The sequence below is a fragment of the Panicum virgatum genome, chromosome 7K, assembly GCF_016808335.1.
Source record: "Panicum virgatum strain AP13 chromosome 7K, P.virgatum_v5, whole genome shotgun sequence".
Taxonomy (NCBI): domain Eukaryota; kingdom Viridiplantae; phylum Streptophyta; class Magnoliopsida; order Poales; family Poaceae; genus Panicum; species Panicum virgatum.
Window position 1 is genome coordinate 37876140 of NC_053142.1, and position 18199 is coordinate 37894338.

Here is an 18199-nt window from a genome sequence, read left to right on the forward strand (position 1 = left end):
GGGATTCCTCCGTTGGAGACGGCAGGCCGGCCGAAGCTGAGATGTAAAGTTTTGGTGCCCATTAAGGGCCTGCTTCTGTATCTCAAAAAAAAAAAACTAAGGGCCTGCTTCTAGATAGATACTGGATTGCGCTCGGATGGCCTGCGTCCAACTAACGAGTTCAAGCAGCAATGAGCCAATGAGGCATGAAGCCGCAGCAGACATGGACGCTACTACTGAAAGCTAGCTAAGGCCATGTTTGACCACCAATTAGAGGTACTAAACGAAGTCTAATTATCGAACCACTTCCAAAACTATGGTACTACAGTAGTTACTGTAGCTAATAAAGACTTTGATCGCACGATTAGGGAATGATTAGGCGCGGTTATTGTAGCATAACTGTAGCCAATTATGATGAAACTTGGCTCATTAGATTCGTTTCGAAAAGTTACACCCATCTGTGGAAAAGTTTCGCAAATAAATTTCGTTTAGTACTTCATACATGCATTCGTCATTTTATGAAAAAAAATTTCATGGTGTCATCCAAACATGGCCCAAAAAGATGAAGGCGAATCATCCTCTCCTGCAGCAGATGAGGGAGCACAAACGTCCATCCTTTTTATTGCAGCTGCATCCATTGTTCATGTAACTATGTAAGTTGTTTGTAGGCAGATTAATGCGACGCCTCTTTTGATCGTAGGCTTGTTACTTTTCGCAGCTCTATGGTGTTCGCGGCTTGAGGCTCTTTACACCAGTGATGGTATTGCTGAACAAAACGCTTGCAGTTTCCTCGACAGAATGGGGGGGGGGGGGGGGATCCTATCCCAACTCCCGGAAGGCAGCCGAGTTCTGTGACAACTCCTAACTGCTGCTACGACGCTCCCGCCTGCATAATCGAGTCAAAGCCCATGTGAGCACAAACCTGATCGGGCACCCTGTCAGGAAAAGAAAACTCCAGATCAGGCATCTCTTCAGAATATAAGAACTCGATCGAGTACACTCTGGCGCGAACACAGAGCCGACACGGGCAATTAAGCCCCCAACCACCCGCTTCCTCTAATCGAGCGCGGAAAACTAATCGCCGACGAAGACCCGACCCCCCCTGCCGGAGCGCCCCGCCGCTGCCACGTTGCCCCGCGAAGGCCGAAGGGGACAGAGGAATCCTCCCCGGCTCCAACGGCCATGCGCGCCGCAGAGGCGCCACGTGATCGCGCGCGTTCAAGAGAGACGTCTCAGTCGAGCACCGCACCAGATGGGGCCTGCCGGCTTCCGCGTTCGAGCCAGGCCGGGGTGCCATGGCATGGCCATGGCGGTCCTCTCGTGCGCGCGCGCCGACCCGGCGCGTTCCGCGGCGCCCGATCGGAGGTTTTATTCCGTTCGCGCGCGGATCGAGCCGAGCCAAGGCGCGGGCGCCCGCACCGCACGCAGGGCGCTGGCGCCTGGCGGCTCCGTCTATAAGTGGGGCGGCGCCGGGCCGGTTGAGCTCCGTCCCGGGTGAGCACCCGCTCGAGAGGGAGTATAGTCTCCAAGCTCCCACTTTTCAAAAGAAAAGAAAAAGGTTTCCAAGCTCCCGAGGTGTGGGAAGCCCGAGCTGACCGGCGTGCGTACGAGGTTATTACGAGAGGGGGATAACCGGAGATGGCGATCCATAGGCGGGGCGCGCGCCGCGCCACGCTGGTGGTCCTGCTCGTCTGCGCGGCGGCGGCGGCGCGGGCAGTGTCGGCCGTTGGCGACGGTGAGAGCCCCCTGAACTGAGCCTGCGTTATCGTTAGAGCTGCTCGTTATTGCATGGTTAATCACTTATCAGGGCGTCGACTAACGTAGTGGCATCGCTGCCGGTGGCAACCGCGAGGTGCAGTATGTTAGTATGGGAATGAGATCGGGGGAGACTATCCGTAAGGTCGATTTCCGACGGCTACATTTCTTTTCCACTTTTAATAATTTTTTTGTCGTTTTCTGGAAAAAAAATCAAGAAAAATTTTTAGAGAGCGAAAAAAATAAAAAGTTGAAGAAAAATTTCTGGAGAGCGAAAAAAAATTCAAGGGAAAATGGAGAGCAGCAGAGAGCGAAAAAAAAATTCAAGGAAAAATGGAGAGCAGCAAAAAAAATTTCAAGAAACAATTGGCGACCACAAAGATTTTTTCAAAGAAAAAATTAGGGGAGAGGGGAAACTTTCAAAGAAAAAATTTGGAAGGTTGCACGGAAACAAATTAAAAAATCTCATGAGTAAAATTTTTACATAAAAAAATATAAGGTAAAAAAATTGAAAAAAAAACATGCCGGTGCGGGGGAGGCGGCGCTGCCCGTCGTCGCCGCCTCCCCGCCGCCGCCACCCCACCGCCAGGGGCGAGCTCGCGGGCGGAGCTCCCCGCCCCGTCGCCGCCAGGGGCGCGCTGCGGGCGGATCTCCCCGCTGCCGCCGCCGCCGCGCCGCGCGCCCGGACTCGTGGCCGCCGCCGCCGTGCCGAGGATGCAGGAGGAAGGAGAAGGGCCGTCGCGCGCCGTGGATCTGAGACGGAAGGAGGAAGGAGAACTGCGGGAGGAAGGAGGGGTGCAGGATCCACTGAGAGGGAAGGAGGAAGGAGAGCTTTGGACTGCCTGCGGGAGGAAGGAGAGGTGCAGGATCCAGAAGGTGGGAGTGGGTGGTGGGTCCCATCATGTGAGAGCTGTTGGGAAAAATCGACCGCTGGAGACAGAAGTCATGGTCGACCGCAGATTCAGCTTCGCGAATGAGATCTTCTTTAGCTGCCATCCGTTAGCTAGTTAACAGTTTAACACTGTGACTAGTAGTTGTATGCTTAGTTGCTTACTGTTAATGATAACATTATGTTAAGCTGTGGTTAGCTGCTCACTGTTAATGATACTGTCACTAATCTTTAAGACTGTTGCTGATAGCCTTGTTGTTAATTTAACCTGTGTGGTTATTAGCTGCTCACTGTTGCTGATAGCGTCACTGATCTTTAAGTTGTTTAGTGAAAGTAGCAACAGTACCTGCACAAATATGGTGGACATGCAGTGTCGATTCAGATAACTTTAACAGCTCCATTTTCGTGACCGTTCTGTATCTGCCATTATACCATAAATTACGTGTACCAGATGCTTCATCTATGACAAATGTCTTTGTCTTGCCATATTATTTTCTCATTTTACTCTAAGTTACAAAGGAAAAATGGGCCATATATAGGTGAAACATTTTCCTTTTTTTTTAAAAAAAAAGTGTCAACCACCCATTAGACAGAAGCACAACAGTGTGATGCTTTGCAGAAAGTATAGAAAGGACACAATAATAGACAAAAAAAATATTCCTATTCTTTGATAAACTATCTTCTTGAATCGGCTCATGTGGGCTGAATTATTTTTCAGTTTTTTCTTAGAAAAAAAAACTGGCGTTTGTTGACTTGTCAGTTAAGGTTCCCAAAGATATCAGAGGCTCTGCGGTCTCACCACGTGCGTAGGAATATGCATGTCAGAGAAGCAGAACGTTCTGTTTGACTAGTACGAGTATTTTACAAAATCAGAATCTCATCATGTGGAGATCTGGTTGCTGCCTCCTGATCTTGCAACATAAGAACGATTTACATATGCTCTCTCTCTCTTATCGATCGTGGATCGATCGTGATGGGATGCATGGGATTGTTTGAGACGATCACCGCATGCACGCATCTGCATGGTTCGGCTAGCTTGCTCAATAATCTTTCCTGTCTGGTGCCGACATGCTTGTGATCGATACTGCATGGTAATAACCTGCATGGTCAAAGTCGTGATGCTGGTCAGCTATCTAGTCTAGTGTATAATCAGCATATGGATCGGCAATAATACACACGTTAACGTTCATGATCATGTTTTGGGCCTGACACGTCACGTCATGAACACGTACGTGCTGTGCAGGCCCGCTGCTGAACGGCAACTTCGAGGACCCGCCGAACCAGTCCCAGATGAGCGGCTCGTCGGTGACGGGGGAGAACGCGATCCCGTACTGGAAGACCACGGGCACCGTGGAGTACATCGGGTCCGGGCAGCAGCAGGGGGACATGGTCCTGACGGTGCCCGAGGGCGCGCACGCGCTGCGCCTCGGCGGCGGCGCCTCCGTCCAGCAGCAGCTCAGCGTCACGCGGGGCGCCTTCTACTGCGTCACCTTCCGCGCGTCGCGCACCTGCGCCCAGGACGAGAAGCTGAGCCTGGAGGCCGTCCCCGTCACCGGCTACCCGGCCAAGACCGGCGAGCTCCCCATCCAGACGGTCTACACCAGCTGCGGCTGGGACTCCTACTCCTGGGCCTTCAAGGCCGAGGCCGGCATCGTGTCCTTCACCATCCGCCGCCCCCACGAGGACGCGGAAGACCCCGCGTGCGGCCCCATCATCGACGCCATTGCCATCAAGACGATCTCCCAGCCGCAGCCAACCCAGGGTAATTAATTAAGCCACATCAATGCAACAAGGATTGCCTCATTGCCTGTGTGAACCATGAAACTTCACTACTGATGCTTCCTGAACAGAGAACCTGGTGGCGAACGGGGACTTCGAGGAGGGCCCGTACATCCCGCCGGACACCAAGTCGGGGGTGATGGTGTCGCCGATGGACGAGGACGACGTCTCGCCGCTGCCGGGGTGGAAGATCATGTCGTACAAGAAAGTGGTCAAGTACGTGGACGCGGCGCACTTCGCGGTGCCGCGCGGCGCGCGCGCCGTGGAGCTGGTGTCCGGCTTGGAGACGGCGCTGGTGCAGGAGGTGTACGCCACGGTGGAAGGCGGCTGGTACAGGCTCGAGTTCTCGGTCGGGGACGCGGCCAACGGGTGCGGGGCGTCGTCCGACTACTCGCCGTCGCCGGGGATGAAGGTGAAGGCGAGCGCGGGGTCCGGCGAGACCACCGTGGGCGTCGACTTCCGGGGCGCCGGCGGCTCCACGCGCGGGAAGCTCGAGTTCCAGGCCACCACGACCCCCACCAGGGTGGTGTTCGTCAGCCTGGGCTACCACACCAAGTCGGACAACAGCGGCACGCTGTGCGGGCCCCTCGTGGACGACGTCTCGCTCGTCGCCATCGCGCAGCCGTCCGCTCGCCGGCTGCTGCTCTAGGGCGCCGCGCGCGCAAGATGAGTGTGTGTACGGTTACGGCCGGTTGTACTCGTGCGGCGTGGCGTACGGGGGAGAGTGTAACTGTGCTGGCCCATTTTGGCTTACCTATACTACTGTTGTACTAGTATGATTATTTATATTCCTTCCTTTTTCTTGATGAGTTCCACTTTTTGTTAGTTTTTTTGAAGATCGATATCGATATCATCTAATCTAAGGCTAGTTGTATTATTACATGGTTCTTATCTAAAAAAAGGGTGCAAATTGCAAACTAGATTAAGCTCTACTAAGGTAATAAGCGTGAAATCTACTGTAGGTTTTGATGCTATAAACTAAAAAAGTACAAACTTCCAAGAAGTATGTGTTCGCTTAACATCTTCGATCACTTAAACCTTACAATTTTATGACTTAGGATTCGGAAAATGATTTTGAGACTGGTTTTGGCACCGTGCACCCAATTGCCACTGGGGTTGACATATACTACTTTTATTTTAAATTGTAGTTCGTTTGATTTTTTAAACTTTAAATTTGACCACTCATTTTATTAAAAAATTGAGTAAAATGCAAGCGCACCAGCGCCTGCCTCGTCACTTGCCTCGTCGATCATCGGACGACTTGACCGCGGGTGCGGCCAATCACTTGGGTTGGAGCCGCAGCCACCGATTCAATTTGAAGCAAAAATCTGGGATGACTTTGGGATGGGGAGCGCACATTCGGGAGGCTATACATCGCTTTTGCTACCGTGGCCCTAGGCCCATATCCACCCCCAGTCCAATGCTGGACAACTGCTTGCCCAGCCCACCAAGTTTGAATGGTGTGCATGCCCTGATCTCTATATAAACCCCGCCAAATCATCACATCGATCAAGCAGGTCCACTGCAGCAAGGGAACCTAGCAGGCAGGAACTGATCCAAGCTGTGATCCGGCATGGCGAGCTCAGCGGCGATGTCGAGGGTCCTGCTGACCCTCGGGCTGGCAATCCTCTGCGCCGCCGGCCTGGCAGCCGCGCAGAACGTGGGCAGCGTCGTCACCGACTCCTTCTTCAACGGCATCAAGAACCAGGCCGGGGGCGGGTGCGAGGGCAAGGACTTCTACACGCGGAGCGCGTTCCTGAGCGCCGTCAACTCGTACTCGGGCTTCGCACACGGCGGCTCCGAGACCCAGGGCAAGCGCGAGATCGCTGCCTTCTTCGCGCACGTCACGCACGAGACCGGATGTGAGTCAACAACAGATTAGCTCGCATTGTTTGTTATGATCCTTTTGATGCATCGTTTCTTTGCCTGACAACGTGAAACAGCTTTCTGCTACATCAGCGAGATCAAGAAGGACGACAGCTACTGCAACGCGAGCAAGCCGGAGTGGCCGTGCGCGGCGGGGAAGAAGTACTACGGGCGCGGCCCGCTGCAGATCTCGTGGAACGACAACTACGGGCCCGCCGGGAGGGACATCGGCTTCGACGGGCTGGGGAACCCGGACGCGGTGGCGCAGGACCCCGTGATCGCGTTCAAGACGGCGCTCTGGTTCTGGATGAACAACGTGCACGGGGTGATCTCCCAGGGGTTCGGCGCCACCACCAGGGCTATCAACGGCGACCGCGAGTGCGACGGCAAGAACCCCGACAAGATGAACGCGAGGGTGGGCTACTACAAGCAGTACTGCCAGCAGCTCGGCGTCGACCCCGGGAGCAACCTTACCTGCTAGAGCTGCTGCTTGGTTTCATGGTCATCATGGATGCCTGCTTTGCTCGTGAAGAGTGAAGGATCCTCGGCGTCGCATACATGAAATGGCACCGGGAGTGAAACCCAGAGTTTATGCACTAGTAGTTGCAAAAAAAAAACACGGGTCGGCTTGTGTAATTCGACCTAATAATAATAAAAAAGAAGCACTGCGCGGCGAGCAGTTGGCAAGTATCTATGGTTCCAGCGTGCATTGCTAGTGTTTTGTAAGCGTAACGTTCGGAGCAGAGATAATCACTGAAAGTATCTTATTATTAAGTTAAAAAATGTGCCATGCATCCCCCCCCCCCCACCCCCCACACACACACACACAAAACAATGTCCTTGGTAATTGAAAAGAACAGCTCACCAAATCTTTAGATGTCTTATACCAGCCTTTGTTTCTCGAGCTAGCTCAAGATTGTTCACACAAGTTTACCTCTTTCAAAGGCCATCCAATATTGCGTTGCGTCAAACTGAGGCCAGGTCTAAGCTGAGCGCCCCTCACTAGTACTAAAATTTCAGTTGAACCTGCAGTAGTGCGGCGGTACAGAAAGCGTCATGCTGAATGGTATCACTCGTGATTTTTCTAATCACCACCCCTTTATGCGGCAACATCAGAAAAACTTTTAGCTAGTTGTTGTTCTTCAAGACTTGTGTGCGTGCGACCCATCGTCCTGCCGGCGCGTCGAGTGAAACTGATCCCGATCACGCCGCGCCGCCTCCCAGCCCGCCTTCGCCGTCCTGCTGATCTGATGCCGCTGGGACATGTCCCTGCGGTGCCTGCGTCACGCCGCGCCGCCTCCCGGTCCACCCTCGCCGTCCCTGCATCGCCGGGATCACGCCCCACCGCGCCTCCCAGAGTCCCAGTCCGCCCGCCCTCGCCGTACCGCTGCTGCCGCTGGTACGTCAACGCCGGCGTTCATGACACCAGTCTCCTCCCAGTCCGCCCTCGCCGTCCTGCTGCTGCCGCTGGGACATCCCGACATCCCTGCGGCGCCTGCATCACGCACGCCGCGACGCCTCCCAGCCCGCCCTCGCCGTCCTGCTGCTGCCGCGGGGACATCGCGCCATCCCTGCGGCGCCTGCATCACGCCACGCCGCCTCCCAGTCCGCACTCGCCGTCCCTGCATCACTGGGCTCACGTCACGCCACCTCCCAGTCCGCCCTCGCCGTCCTGCTGCCGCCGCTGGTACGCCAACGCCGGCGTTCATCACACCCGTCGCCTCCCAGTCCGCCTCCTCCTCAAATCCGGCTGATTTCGAGCCTCTCCGCCGCCGGTAATTAGCAAAATGGAACCCTCTCGATGTCCTCTCTCTATTCCTCCGCTCGAAGCACATTCCCGTACCCTAAATCGCCGGATTTTGGGCTGTATGGTGCCGCTGGCCACCATGGCTGTTGCCCGAGCTTGTTGCACATTAGCCCCTGAAGAAGCGTGGAATAATTCTGTTTTTTTTTGTGTGTCTTGTGTGATCTGCAGAAAACCCCCTAGATCTATAATCTATTACATGTTTTATGGAGCAGTATTCTACAGAGCAGTGAATTTGACTCAATCTTTGGTTACAGTAGCCGGTCAAAATAACCATAAAATTGCCTACTGCAAGAGCATAGTGATTTCTACTGAACGCTTGAACTCGTTTGAGTGAAGTTACTCACTGATCAAAACCTGACATATGGGACATTTATGGGGATATATCAATGTCTTGCTGTTCAATCGCAATATGATCCGTTCATAAATTACAGTTTCTTAGATGGCCACTTTGCTGATGGCTAAAAGTCTAATCCAATGTTTAATTTTAACCAACTAATTGTAGTTCTCAAGTAAGCTTCTCTGAGACTCTGACTGAAGTTGCTCATTTTCAGTTATTCAGAGCAAAAGCACACATCGTTAAGTTAAATTTATTTAGCAATAAAGCAGGTATAATTTTAATTCTTTGCATCCACTGCATGTTATGAAGTTTTTTCCTTTTGCTATAATGGAGAAGTTTTACCATGGCACAAGTGGTCATCTTACGTACTCCATCCGTTCTAAATTATAAATCATTCCAAGAATCTTAGAGGGTCAAAGTTTTTCAAGTTTGACTAAATTTATATGACAAGATAATAACATTTATGATACCAATTAAATATCATTAGATTCTTTGTTAGCTATATTTTCATAGTGCATCTATTTAATGTCATAAATCTTTATATTTCTCTCTATAATTTTGGTCAAACTTTGAGATGGTTTGACTCTTCAAGATTCTTGGAATGACTTATAATTTAGAACGGATGGAGTATTGTTTGTTGAGTAAAATCGATCACAGGTCCCTAAACTTGTTCAGCTGCGTTATCTCGGTCTCTAAACTTGCAAATTGACCGTTTAGATCCTCAAACTTATTTAGTTGTGTCATCCCAGTCCCTAAATTAGAAATCACTCATTTAAGTCCTCAAACTTATTTATTTGTGTCATCCCTATCCCTAAACTTGGTTTTGAGTCTCATTTGGGTCAAAATATGAAGATCTAAAAACTCTATATTAAAAAATAATTCATAACTCTTTCATATGAACTCAAATGAAGATAAACTTTATGTCAAAATTACAACCCTCAACACGGTCTACAACTTTGTAGTTGAATTTTTTTTATTTGAAGTCATTTAGTGTCCCAAATTTTAATTTAAATTTCAAATTCTATAGACTTATAGCAATATTTTGGGACCCTAAACAGTTTTAATTCAGAAACTTTTCAAATACAAAGTTATAGATCGCATCGAGGGCTACAATTTTGATACAAAGTTTATATTTATTCGAGTTTACAAGAAAAAGTTATGAATTACTTTTTGATATAGAGTTTTTAGATCGTATTGTTTTGACCTAGATGACGCTCAAAATTAAGTTTAGGGATCAGGATGACACAACTGAACAAGTATGAGGACCTAAATGGGCGTGACTTTTAAGTTTTGGGACCGAGATGACACAAACGAACAAGTTTGATGATCTGAACGGTCGATTTGCAAGTTTAGTGACCGAGATGACACAACAGAACAAATTTAGGGACCGATATGACAAAGGCACAAACCTAGTATAACTATATAAAAGAACTCAAGACACTTCAGAGTGCCTAATATCTTGAAATCATCATGGCTCATGTTCTTCTTGTGGTGATTTGATGAAGCCGGGGTTTCCTTTATCCTCCCATATTCACCGAAATTTCCAATATTTCCTTTCTATCCCTAGGGTTCAATAAAATTATATATCGGCCAATTTTTTTTCCTATTTATCCTACATCTTCGCAGATGGCTCAAATTCAGCCACGCAACGATCCCACACTTATAATATTTTATTTTTATTTATGAATAAGCGATGTTTAATAGCTTAGAAATAGTTTCAGATCAAATTATATGATTTTTTTCAAAACAATTATTTTTTTGAATTTGGTCTAATATTTTTGATATATCTTGTTTATCCTATTTATCTACGACCTCCGATTAATTTTTATTTCCGATAATAAAAACCGAAAAGCCCATTTTTCACTATGAAATACTACTTGGAGTATGCCGCATCTAATCTGAGCCGCGTAGGTACACCCCAATGCTGGATCTACGGGTAACCGTAAGTTTCCAAACTTACGGTCGACCCACCCCGTCACCAGTCCGATCCCGTAGCGCCCTCCCCTTTCCCCTTCCCCTTTCTTCTTTCTTTTTCCCCTCCATTCCTCTGGAGATGGGGCGCATAGCGGCAGGGAGCTCCTCAGGGGAACGGCGGCGAGCTCCCCCGGGTGAGCTCGCGGCGGCAGCAGTTGGACGAGGCTGACGGCGGAGTGGCGCGGCTGGGCGGGGGCTGCGATGGTGGAGCGGCGTGGCCGAGCGGGGCTACGGCAATGCTGCGAGGTGGGTCGGAGGTGGCTACGACCCTCAGAGGAGCGCTGCGGCGGGGAGGTGCAGAGACGGGCTCCTTGGGGCCGACCTCTGCGAGCGGCAGTGGCGGCAGCGGGGTCCATGGGGCCGAGCTCCGCCCCATGGATCTAGTCATGCCGAGGGCGCCCCCCCCCCTGCGGTGCCACTCGCCGTCGAGAAGGGGGCTCGACGGCTGTGCCTGATGCACGGGCGTGAGGCTGCCACCAAGGTGAAGAAGCTGCTGCGGAGCACGGGCAAGGCGGCCTGGATCGCGGGCACCACCTTCCAGGTGCTGGTGGTGCCGCTCATCATCGAGATGGATCGGGAGCAGCAGCTCAACGACCTCGAGCTGCAGCAGCAAACGCTCCTCGGAGGCCCACTGGCGCCCATCAAGTAGATTAGATTAGCATCCTCCTCCGCCGCCGCCACTCCTTGTGGTGCCTGCCTGCGCCTTTATTATTTGCTTACTACTACTAGTACTCTATTATATTACTGCTGCCATGCTCAAGTAGTTTCAGTTGAGAGGGAGGGGGGATGCAGTCATCTTCGGTGTCTCTAAGATTGTGTATGTTTGGCTCAATCAATCAACCAATCATTTGGTCGTTTATGCGTTCCTCTTCCTCCAACAAAACATTGAGCAGAGCAATGCTTTTTTGTTGATAATATATGCTTGTTCAAAAAATATTTACTTTCAAATTTTTTTCTCATTAAAATTTTCTAGTATAAAATTTTGTCCTCAACTTTTTTGTCCTGCTCTTTTTTTGTTGACAATATGCATCTTAAAAAAAGTTTACTTTAAAAAGTTTCCTTATACAATATTTTTTCATCTTACCTCTTGAAAATTTTTCTTTCCAAATTTTCTATCTATCTAATTTTTTTAAAAAAATATTCTTTGAAAAATTTTCATTCCCTAATTTTTCCTGCAAAATCAAAAAATCAAAAAATTTACATTAGTTATATTTTTTACCTCAAAAGTTTTGTCATCATCTCTTTTTTCCGTACGAAATGTTTTTTTCTTGAGAATATATGCTTGTTCAAAAAATGTTTACTTTCAAAATGTTTTCCTCATTAAAAGTTTCTAGTACAAAGTTTTTTTCCTCAATTTTTTTTGTCCTGCTCTTTTTTTTGTTGACAATATGCTTCTTAAAAAAGTTTAATTTAAAAAGTTTCCTCATTATAATTTTCTAGAGCAAAATTTTTATATATCCTTTTTGCCCACCCTTTTTTATTTGTTTCTCATCTTGTTTTTTTCAACTAATATTTTTAGAAAAATATCTTTTCCAGATTGTTTTCATATTCTCAAAATGTTTCCTTGAAAAGTTTTGTCTTAATATTTCTCTTAATTATATTTTATACCCAAAGGTTTTGTCATCACTTTTTTTGCTATCAAAAAGTTTACATTAAATTATTTTTCTTATCATTAAATTTTGTTTGCCCAATCTTTCTTCGTTCTTCACCAAGACCATATACTTTTGTATAATGGTTTTTTACTATATACTAAGGATGACCTGCCATACTGATTAGGGTCAATCACGTCATACTGCCATTCTCATCCTAATTGATTAGGGCCAATCTTTTTGAACAGACACAATCGTCCCAACTGGTTAGAGTCAATCTCGTTTAACTTCTTGCCATACTCGTCCTAACTGATTAGTGTCAGTCACGTCATACTGTCATACTCGGCCCAACGAGTTAGGGTGCTCTGGAATTTTTTTAGGGTTCGACTCCATGACCATATACTTTTGTATAATGGGTTTTTCTATATACTAAGGATGACCTGCCATACTGATTAGGGTCAGTCACGTAATACTGGCATTCTCGTCCTAACTGGTTAGGGTCAGTCACGTCATACTGTCATACTCGGCCCAACGAGTTAGGGTGCTCTGGATTTTTAAGGGTTCTACTCCATGACCATATAATTTTATATAATGGGTTTTAACTATATACTAATGATGACATGCTATACTGATTAGGGTCAGTGTAGGGTCGAGATGGCGGACTAGAGGGGGGTGAATAGTCCTTTCTAAAAATAATCGCGCTGGCTAACCGAAACTTATGCGGAATTGAAACTATTCGCTTAGCCAAGACTTCACCCCTATAACTATGACTCTAAGGCACCTCCAAAAAAATCCTACACAAAGCAAATGGAGTGCCAAGCTAGCAAGAACTCTCCTGACAATTCTAATGCCAAGCCACACAAATCTAAGCACTAGTACTTCACAAACCGGGGAAGCTCCTACACAATTCTAATGAGCAAAAGCACAAAGCCAAACCTAAGCTCACTAGATGCTCAAGGACAAGGATACACAATCCAAATCCAAGAGCTCAACTTGCTTAGCTACACAATCTAAGCAAGAGCAACTAATTAAGCTACACAAGCTAACTAGTTACACTAGAGAGCAACTACACAAGCACAAGATATAGATAAATGTAAATACAAGGCTTGTGATTTGGAGAATGCAAACCACCGAGAAGAGTAGACAAAATTGACACGGTGATTTTTATCCCGAGGTTCACTTGGTTGCCACCAAGCTAATCCCCGTTGAGACAAGCTCCAAGGTTGCCGCCGATCCTCTTGCTAGTGGTGACTCTCAAGTCACACTCTCCCACGTGGAGTGCTCACACCGAGCTCTAGCACATGATCCGGCCGAACCACTTGTTGCTCTTCACGTCTCGCTCAACTAGAGTTGTTCTTCGCGGCTCCCGCGGGGTGAGCACAATACCCCTCACAAACTCTTCTTCAGAGCACCGCACAATCTTCTTGCGGGCTTCAACGGAGCCTCTTGCCACCAAGCCGTCTAGGAGGTGGCAACCTCCAAGAGTAACAAGCACACCGGCTTGCAACACGATAACCTAGTGCCACTCGATGCAATCTCTCAAAGCAATCGCACTAGAATCGCTCTCTCACTCGATCGGATGATTACTATCAAGTTAGAGTGAGTAGACGGCTCTCAAGTACTCTCACACAAGGACACCAAGTCCCCAAAGTGCTCAGCAACCACAAATGGCCGGCCACACCCTCTATTTATAGAGGGAGGCCCCAAACTAGCCGTTATACTCAAAACCCGTGAAAATAGAGTTTTCGCGGACTGTCCGCCTCACAAAAATCGGACTGTCTGGCATTCAAACCCAACGGCTAGATCTGCAATGATTATGTGTCAGAGTCGACCGTTAGAGCCCTTCGCGGACTGTCCGCGCCCTATTGGCGGACCGTCCGCCGTTCAGACACTCCGAACACTCAGAGAGACAGCGTCTCTGGACAAGCTTAAAGTTTGAGGGGCGGACCGTCCGCACCCCTTGGGCGGACCGTCCACCCTTCACATCGTGCAACCCACCAGAAGCGAAATCATCTCTGATCATTTTCTCAACCGACCGGCGGACCGTCCACACCCCAGGGGCGGACCGTCCGCCCTTCACTCTTAAAACCCACCAGAGACCCAACACGTCTCTGGTCAATTTGTTAAGTGACCTGCGGACCGTCCGCTCTCCTTGGCCGGACCATCCGCAGTCCAACCTTTCAGCCCAAGCCAGAGAAACAACCTCTCTGGACGATTTCTTTAAAACACATGCGGACTGTCCGCACCCCAGGGGCGGACCGTCCGCAGTACGACCTACAATCCCAAACAGAGATGCAATCTCTCTGGACAAAACATAATTATACTGGCGGACCGTCCGCCCAACATGGCCGGACCATCCGCCCGTCATTTCTTTTTCCCACAAGTTGATCAACATCAACTCCAACACCTTCTCCTTTGCAAATGTACCAACACCACCACGTGAACAACACCATGTGCATGTGTGTTAGCATTTCGCAATCATTTTCGAAGGATTTTCACTTGATCTCACCACGCCACTCGATCCTAGCAACATCGCAATGTTAGATCGCTCAAGTGGCACTAGATGACCGATATGCAAACAAGTTTGCCCCTCTTGATAGTACTGCCATCTATCCTAAATCCGGTTATGCACTTCTCTATACAACCTTTGACCGGTGAAATAAAATACCCTACAAGTCATACCTTTGCCTTGCGCATTCCATTTCATCTTCCCAAATATTGATGCCACACAAGCACCAAACTCCAACAATTCTTTTGATCATCATCATGAGTCAACACTTGGCTTGATCTTTCTTAAATGATATGATCCACTCCATATCATCACATGACCTCTTTGGTCCATCGATCTTGACATTGCTCGCTCTTCACCGTTGCCTCGTTCCATCGGCGCCAAATCTTGCCCAAGCTTCACCGTCTCGCGGTCCCTCGCTTCAAAGCCTTGACTTGCCCTTCTCCATTGCAACCGGTCCATCAAGCCAAGCCTTGTCTTGATCTTCTCCACTTTGGTCACATAACTCCATGTCATGTCTCATATGCAATGAGCTCCTTCATCACACTATATGAGCATAGCATCAACCCTTAGTCATTTTTTCTCCATGGCACATGTTGCTCATACTAGTGTCTTTGTGTGGACTAATCTCCTGTGTATCTCAACATAAACACTTATTAGTCCACCTAAGTTGTCACTTAATTACCAAAACCAAACAAGGGTCTTTCAATCTCCTCCTTTTTGGTAATTGATGACAACTCTACAAAGATATGGAAATTTAGCATATTAATTCCAAGGTAGCACTTCATACAAGTATAAATTGTTAACTTGGTTTGGATTTTATGTTGCTTATCCACCATTAAGACCACTTGTGAAAGATTGGATAAGAACCATAAAAATCCAACTTGGTAGTGATAACTCCCCCTACATGTGTGCTCAAGAGATTTGGTTTTAAACTCACACACATGTATAAATATGAAATTTGTGGGATTTTTATCACTACTAAGTGATGCTAAGGTATATAGGATAAACCTTTGAAGCGTGATACCAATTGGAGTTGCATCCTTGAAGTTCATTCCTTAGCATCAATGAGTAACTAGACATTCATCAAAAACTCAAGATACCTCATGAGATCAACAATATTAGCAAGGCTCTTGATTCACTTGTAAAAAAATATCTAGCTACAATCTATGCATGTTAGTTATCAAATCATCAATCAAGTTCTATGACTAGCATACATCACACACAAGCAATGCATATATAAATTTTAAAACTTATGCAAATGCAAGCAAGCACATGAATATGCACATATCAAATGCAAATAACCAAGTTCATGAGATTTCTCCCCCTACTTGTGTGCTACTCTTGTCCAAGAATATTGATCCTCCTCAATATTGCCCCTCTTGATCCATGTCCATGATCGCACTCTCATCTCATCTCGCCCTTTGTCATCCAAGGATAATTCATATCTTTGTTCATTCCTCTCCCCCTTTGTCATCAATGACTATAAAAAGAGCCGAAACCACATGAAATTTGCCATGTGAAGATCAATGGCTACCACTTGAAGTTGTACCTCTTGTACTTGTAGGATTACCACTTGAATACCCCTTGTAGGCAATCATATGAAGCGCTTGTAGTTTGATACAAAGAGTTGGACTTGGGTAGATGGTTGAGTCTTGAATCTTCATTTTTGATGGACACTTTCAATTTGATTGGAATTGACACCACTTGTAGCAATAACATGTGGAAGCATGAAGACCACCTTGAAATGCCACATGTAGGACACTAGTAGGATCGTTGATCTTGATACCTTGTAGTGGGGCTCCTCCCCCTATGTCAAAGTGTTTGTCAATCTACTTGAATCTTGAGCTCTTCTTGATGAGGGTAGTTTTTTTGATTTGAATTGATCACTTAAAGTTGAGGATCGCTTGTGGAACCACCATTGTTGCACTAGATCTACTTGAATGAATACTACTTGTATGACCATGTATATCTCTTGTAGAGATACAATGATATATCTTTGGTTGAATCTAGTATCACTTGTAAAATCATGATGGACCATTTTATTAAATTTGACATTGATAATCAATTCATGAACTAGATTGTTTCCATGAGCTTCAATTTGACATCCTGGGGGGCTTTACAGTTTCGAGAGTTCATCAGAGTGTCTGCTTGGGCAGGAGGGGAAAACTGGTCGGGAGAAGCAAGATGGCGGGGAACGTCGGCCGCCGCGCTGCGGTGTTCTTGGCCGTCTGCCTGGCGGCTCGAGCGGCAGTGGCGATCCAGGACGGTGAGAGCCTGCATCATTCTGAGTTGTGTTTCGTGAACTCTTCTGCTCAGTAGCCAATCCTAAAAATGTTGCATGCTCGTCAGGCCTGCTGCCGAACGGCAACTTCGAGCAGGCGCCACCCAAGTCGCAGCTCAACGGCACGAGGGTGATGGGGCGCTACGCGATCCCGCACTGGGAGATCACCGGGTTCGTCGAGTACATCGGCTCGGGCCAGAAGCAGGGCGACATGCTCCTGCCGGTGCCGGAGGGCGCCTACGCCGTGCGGCTGGGCAACGAGGCCTCCATCCAGCAGCGGCTCGCCCTGACGCGGGGCGCGCACTACTCCGTCACCTTCAGCGCGGCGCGCACCTGCGCCCAGGCCGAGCAGCTCAACGTGACGGTCGCCCCGGAGTCGGACATCCTCCCCATCCAGACGGTCTGCACCAGCAGCGGCTGGGACTCCTACTCCTGGGCCTTCGAGGCCACCGCCAGCGCCGTGTCCTTCATCGTCCACAACCCCGGCTTCTCCGAGGACCCGGCCTGCGACCCTCTCATCGACCTGTTCGCCATCAAGACCCTGCCTCCTCCCAAGAGCAGCACCAGTAAGGATAACAACCTGCTGAAGAACGGGGACTTCGAGGAGGGGCCCTACATCTTCCGGAACACGCCGTGGGGGGTGCTGGTGCCGCCCATGGACGAGGACGACTACTCGCCGCTGTCCCCGTGGATGGTGCTGTCGTCCACCAAGTCGGTCAAGTACGTGGACGCGCCGCACCACGTGGTGCCGCGCGGCGCCCGCGCCGTGGAGCTGGTGTCCGGCGTGGAGGCCGCGCTGGTGCAGGACGTGGCCACCGTGCCCGGGCGGCCCTACAGGCTGGAGTTCTCGGCGGGGGACGCCGGCGACGGCTGCGCGGGCGCCATGGCCGTCCAGGCGTACGCGAGGCGCGGGAGCGCGCGGGTGGTGTACCAGTCCCAGGGCAAGGGCGGGCACACGCGCGGCGCGCTCGAGTTCACGGCGGCCGCCAACCAGACGCGGGTGGTGTTCGCCAGCACGGCCTACAACATGAAGCCCGACGGCACGCTCTGCGGGCCCGTCGTCGACGACGTCTCGCTCGTCTGCACCCGCAAGCGCGCCGCGCGCCGCCTGCTGCTGTGAAACTACTAATTAACAGGCCGGATTCATTGGTTCATGTGAACGGCTGTGAGTGTGCTTGAATTCTTGAACGGTAATTCTTCTTCTTCTTTTTCCTTGAGCGAGACCAGTGAATTTGATTCTTTCTCGGCGTAAAACTACAGTTCGATTTCTATTATGGACAGAACCACCGGATGCGCTGAAAACAACAAGACGAACAGTTTGAGATTCAGACTTGTTATAGCAGCCCTGGTGCATATGCTTTTCCATGTGCTAGAATGCTTGTACATTGAACCATATTTCGGAATACAGGACTTTTCTCATGTTTTATAGAA

General features: G+C 48.9%; 3 protein-coding genes across 4 annotated transcripts; all 3 read left to right on the forward strand.

The window, feature by feature from the left end:
- Positions 1-1617: 1617 nt before the first annotated feature.
- LOC120640217 lies at positions 1618-5135 on the forward strand. The gene is made up of 3 exons (XM_039916073.1): positions 1618-1714; positions 3867-4385; positions 4474-5135. Exons 1-3 carry the CDS (start codon positions 1618-1620, stop codon positions 5049-5051), a joined length of 1194 nt encoding a protein of 397 aa, XP_039772007.1. The 3' UTR covers positions 5052-5135.
- A 746-nt stretch (positions 5136-5881) lies between these two features.
- Positions 5882-7042, forward strand: LOC120642543 (endochitinase A-like). Its single transcript, XM_039919118.1, has 2 exons — positions 5882-6264; positions 6346-7042. The coding sequence occupies exons 1-2, from the start codon at positions 5976-5978 to the stop codon at positions 6747-6749; spliced, it is 693 nt and encodes a 230-aa protein (XP_039775052.1). The 5' UTR covers positions 5882-5975; the 3' UTR covers positions 6750-7042.
- Positions 7043-16582: 9540 nt separating this feature from the next.
- LOC120642474 lies at positions 16583-18199 on the forward strand. Of its 2 annotated transcripts, XR_005662605.1 has the most exons (3): positions 16583-16753; positions 16837-17958; positions 18050-18199. XR_005662605.1 is itself a non-coding variant. In XM_039919025.1 (2 exons), the coding sequence occupies exons 1-2, from the start codon at positions 16672-16674 to the stop codon at positions 17886-17888; spliced, it is 1134 nt and encodes a 377-aa protein (XP_039774959.1). In that variant the 5' UTR covers positions 16583-16671; the 3' UTR covers positions 17889-18199. The 2 variants fall into 2 exon arrangements, 1 of the variants encoding a protein (XP_039774959.1); XM_039919025.1 differs by having other exon boundaries at positions 16837-18199.